Source organism: Notothenia coriiceps, unplaced genomic scaffold (genome assembly GCF_000735185.1).
Source record: "Notothenia coriiceps isolate Sejong01 unplaced genomic scaffold, NC01 NC01_scaffold00027540, whole genome shotgun sequence".
Lineage (NCBI taxonomy): Eukaryota > Metazoa > Chordata > Actinopteri > Perciformes > Nototheniidae > Notothenia > Notothenia coriiceps.
In genome coordinates, this window is record NW_011360241.1 from 3,892 (window position 1) to 9,152 (window position 5,261).

The following is a 5,261-nucleotide window of genomic DNA, read 5'->3' on the forward strand; positions in this document are numbered from 1 at the left end:
ATGAAATTCTACTTTTATTCCTCGGGAGGGGTGCGGGAGACTCTCTCTAAACAAATGTTTTTGTGTTACCACGAGATCCTCCTCTAAGTCCACTATTCCACCACCCCCCCCCCAACGGAACCCAACGACTAACCGATTACCAAAATGTGTTCTGTTGTGTAGTAGTATACTGTAGTAGTTCACCGGTTTTTAGACTAGTCGAGTTAAAAGTCGTCCAAACAATATCTTTACCTAGTCCTGTTTTCTCTCTCTTAGAAACAAGGCCTTGAAAGTCAAGAAATGTGTCCCCTGAGTACAATACATCGTTCTCATGTACTCTCTCCTGATGTACAACTCACATCTTCTCGTACTTTCTTCTCGCTACAGAACTGTACTTTCTGTTACTCTTCTGTGTACAACTACATCTTCTCTGTACTTGTACACTACGACTCTTCTCTGCTATGTGTACACCTACATCTTCTTGTACCTCTTCTCCCCATGTGTAGAACTACAACTTCTCTGTACTTCTTCTCCCCTGGTGTGTAAACTACAACTTCTACTGTACTTCTTCACCTAAAACGTATTATCGGACTGGAAAAATTTTTTACATTATTGAGCGTGGACTGTTGTACTTGTTATGTGAAAATAATTTTCTATAAATTACTTTTGGTGTTGTCTGGTACAAAGACGTAGGTCGTCGAGCTAGAAGAGGTCTTGCAGGACAGGAGTAGAACCGCTTCGCCCGCGCCCGAAGGACAGCCGTGGCGGTCGTGGTCTGCCAATGAGCATCGACAAGGCACACGCGACTGGGGCCATGTCGCCGAGGGGGTACCGGACGGTCGTTCGTGTTGTAACATGTCGTTATTATATATGTGTTTTTACCGTAGACTGTTCGGAACTTTGTGAGTTTAGGCATGTGGTTGCATTAAACACCCCATTAACAGTACGATAGCTGTTATCTTGTGTAAAACCTGTACTTTTGTTTTATCCGAACATTTTCATTTGACCATTCCAGTCACCAAAAGAGTTTCACCCCCCGGGCTGGGGGCGCTCCCGCGGCGGGTCACCCCCCAGTGGCGTTCAAAACTCCCATTCGCTTGCCTTACAAAAACACAGTAAAAAAAAAAAATCTATACAGATAATGTATATGCAGAGTACAGATGCCGTTCTAGATAGATAGATACACAGGAACTACTGTGTACTAGAAAATTAGTAAGAAGAATAGAACTAAAATAATATATAAAATAAAAAAACAACAAATTTAGTGAACACGGACGAAGGAAGTTCCGGATTAGTCGAACACAACACAAAGACAAGACAACATACACATTGACTTCATAGACGGACGTTTAAAACCGTTCGTTCACTCTCGGACCTGTATAAAGCGTGAGACGTCGGCGTGACCTACTAACTCGTAGCCTAACATCGGTTTAATAACAACATGATAAATAACTATAATTTATACAAAATAACAAATTTTATGACCTAACTTATAAATATTTTTATCGAAGTTTTTGCGATTTTAGTATCTACACGATTAACCAAGTATGAATAGACAAGTTTTACAATCTGATTTATAATTTCTGTCTTTAGAGTGAAATTTTTACGAAATTTTATTCAATAGACAACTATAATGACAATTGGAATAAATACAAATTCTTCACAAATATTGTCTTCATGTGTTAGTATACGATTACTCTACTGTTTGAAATCAGCACTTTTGAAACAGGGCTGAAACAGAGGGGATTATGGGTAATGCTGCAATGATCTGTTTGGTGTTTCAGCCAATCAGAGACATGTTCTGTATATATCTGAGACCTGTAATATATTGATGAAAAACAGTATAATAGGAGACCTTTAACAAAGATGTCTCCCTCCTCTTCCTCCTCTCCGTCCTCTCCCTCCTCTTCCTCCTCTCCCTCCTCTTCCTCCTCCACAGTTCAGGACATCGTGTTCCAGCTGCAGCGCTTCGTCTCAGGAATGTCTCATTACTACGACGAGTGCTACGCCGTCCTGAAGGAGGCGGACGTCTTCCCCATCGAAGTGGACCTCTCCCGCACCACCATCAACTACGGCAGCCATTCGTCGTACACCGGAGAGTACGAGGAGGAAGAGGAGGAAGAGGAGGAGGAGGGAAAAAGAGAAGAGGAAAGAAGACAGGCAGAGAACGGCGCTGAGAAACTGATCGATGACGAATGAGTGAATGGAGATGAAGTCCATTCCTATAACATAGCAGCTCTTCACTTTATATCAACGCACTCACCAAGCAGCGACCTTTACGGTGGTCGACCAGTGCAAACGTGCTACAACGGCCCAAAACATTTCCATCAGGAGAAACACGCTGCCGCTCCAGAAATTACGTAAATATAAAACCACAAATGTGCCAAAACACACAAGAAACATCTTCACCAACTTGAGGAAACATGCGCAGCGATTACTAAAAGAGCCGCATAAACGTAGCACTGCAAGAAGCTCGAAACAACAGAAAAGGGGGACACTAAAAAGTGATGCACGTTTGGGATTATGGGATTATGAAAGACTGTCTCATCAGGACAAAAGTGGTTTGTCAATATATTTGAAATGTCTAGGTTAGCTACGTTAGCAAACTAGTTTACAGCAGATCTGCAATAATATGTGACCACATTGTTCAAATAAGCCGATAACACTTTTAAGATGAAATAAGATAGGACTTTATTCATCCCGAAGGAAATTGTTGTGCCAGAGTTACAAAAATACAATAAACACATCAGAACAATAATAATAAAAAGAGCAATTCAATATCTACAGGAAACATTAAGGCACGTTTCCAGTGACAGTGATAGTTGGCACATTTTAAAATCCCCAAATGTCAACAAGAGCTCCGGTCCCAGCCGTGTCCGGCCCAGCCGTGTGCGACACTTTTTAATGTCCCTGTTCCCGTTGCGTTTTGAGCTTCTTGCTATGTTTTTGTATTTGCAGCGTTGCATTTATGCAGCGCTTTTAGGGAACGCTGCGTATGTTTCGTCAAGTTGATCAAGATATTTCTTCATTTCCATGTGTTTTGGCACCTTTGTGTTTTTTTATTTGCATCGTTTGTTTCTTCGAATGGAAATGTTCCGGGGCGTTGTAATGTTTTTGCACCTGTAGGTCATCCGTAGTTCTTTGTATTGAATTACGGCAGTTGAAATGGATGAAGGTGAATACTACTGAAAAGCTCTGCTGTAATGCTATTTGTTTGTGTTTGTTGGTGGTGTTTTCTTTCTGGGATACTCTCAAATCAACAGCGTTTGTGATTCTTTTTCACTTTAATTTAATTTTGAATCTGAATGCTTTTAAGGATTTAATTTTCTTTAAGATTTATATGCATATCTGGTGTGCCTTCTTAGCTCTTAATGAAGTGTAATGGCCTGTGTTTCAATGTTCATATTGTTGTGGATTGTATAAGTTATTCCTTTTTATATTTGCTTTTTCATTTTATTTTTTGAAAAGGGAACTATCTACTAACTACCTAAAATGATGTTTAGTGGTTATTGTCAAGTGGCACTTTCTCCTCAGCTTAACAGACAAAATGACTGGATAAATATGATGAAATGTGGAGGTGTTGATGAAGAAGATGACTGAAGCAGACTTCATTTTATTCCTACATGAAGACTTTGTTACATTCCTTTATCCCCTCTTGTTTTAGTCATAAGATCATTTGATTTAAATTCAAATACGTTCATTTGTATCCTGTAACACACTGGCATTGCTCACTTCTTCATAACAGCACGTTTCTGTTTAGGAGGAGAAGGGAGGAATGCACACACAGAGCTTTACCACTGTGTGGAAACAATAAATACTGCAAACACTACATGTCCTGTAAATAAGTGTGTACAAAGGGAAACGGTGTAAAAACAGTCCGTGTACGTATCAACTGTTTTTCCTCTCCTAAACCAGTAAATGGAAAAGCAACATAATTTGTTTTGTGTTTTTTTTTTTTAAACTTACAGATACCAGATAAAACTCAAGAGCATAACATCAGATCTCAGCAGTAAAACAGCATACATCACACATTTGGTTAATTAGCTCAAACCCTGAGAAAGAGTGATAGTTATATTTATGTATTCGCTATTTATATACCACAAAAGTCTCATTATTTTAAAGAAGACATTTTTAAAAAGTGTTTGTCAGGGTTGCAATTTATACTTTATTTAATGTATTTATAAATGAACTTGCTGTTCAGTTGGATCAATGTGCTGCAGCTGGGCTCTCCCTCCATAGTTAGGTGAAGTTTCAGATTTATGCTGATGATCTTGTTCTATTGTTTCTAACTGAACAACAACAACAACAGCTAGATATAATACAAAAGTACCGTAAAAACTGGCAGTAAATATGAAGAAAACGTAATGATTTCCCACAAAACACCTCAGAGGGGAACAAATACCAGTTTTTCATAAATAACAACAAGAATAAAAAATAGCAACATGAAATTAAGTATAAAGTATTTACAGATGATTTTGGTTTTAAATCTCCCAAATGTCCCAAATAGTAGTGAACAAGTAAGAATATGTATTTCCGTATTTATTTATTTATTTGTGTATTTAATCATACATCTATTTATGCATTTATTTATTAATTTATACTTATGTCTTGTTCCATCCTCCATAGAGGGCAGCATCACATCATAAAACACTGTCAACCTGCACAGATCCCTGAACTCAACATCATATATTATATAAGTTGATGATATAAATGGCCTTAAACCTACAAAATAAAGCTCCAAATAACTGAACAATCTTCTTATACCATCAGTAAAAAAAGGCCTATTTCGCTTTATATTAATCTATAAATAGCTTTGTGACGTAAACGATATGCCGCATAGCCCCAGTGGCCTAATGGATAAGGCACTGGCCTCCTAAGCCAGGGATTGTGGGTTCGAGTCCCATCTGGGGTGAACCGTTTTTGATTTCCAAATGAGCCCTAATCACATAAACACTAAATTAAGCTGACTATAAATTGCCCTCTTGCAAACTCAATGTCTCAATCAACTCCTGCCTCTCAAAGGGCACAAATGTAATGTAGTTCCCGTTTTCTCCGGCATGCAGCCAATCAGGAAAGGTTTGGCTCTTGGACTTTCCCTCCCTCCGCCATAAAACTGATTTCCTTTTTGCCTGAACAACTTCAGGAAGATCAGCGTCTCCAGTCTGCAGTCAATTCAACTTTCTGACGGTGTTTACCCAGCCATGCGGTCATTAAATCGGCTGTATGTGTTTCTTTTGTTTACCGTGGCTTCGACCTTCACCTCTGCTGACAGTAAGTAGTCC

The 5,261-nt window shown here is 39.0% G+C and overlaps 1 protein-coding gene and 1 non-coding gene across 2 annotated transcripts in view; both read left to right on the forward strand.

Annotated features, from left to right (window-relative positions):
• pick1 (protein interacting with prkca 1) overlaps nt 1–3,914 on the forward strand; it is a 7,625-nt gene extending 3,711 nt beyond the window's left edge. Inside the window, exon 6 of the mRNA XM_010785331.1 lies at nt 1,919–3,914. Coding sequence (XP_010783633.1) covers nt 1,919–2,178 — 260 coding nt within the window. The 3' untranslated portion in view covers nt 2,179–3,914. The remainder of the gene's footprint in view (nt 1–1,918) is intronic.
• A 904-nt stretch (nt 3,915–4,818) lies between these two features.
• trnar-ccu (transfer RNA arginine (anticodon CCU)) lies at nt 4,819–4,891 on the forward strand. Its single transcript has one exon. It is a non-coding gene; the product is annotated as a tRNA-Arg (tRNA).
• The last annotated feature ends 370 nt before the right edge of the window (nt 4,892–5,261 follow it).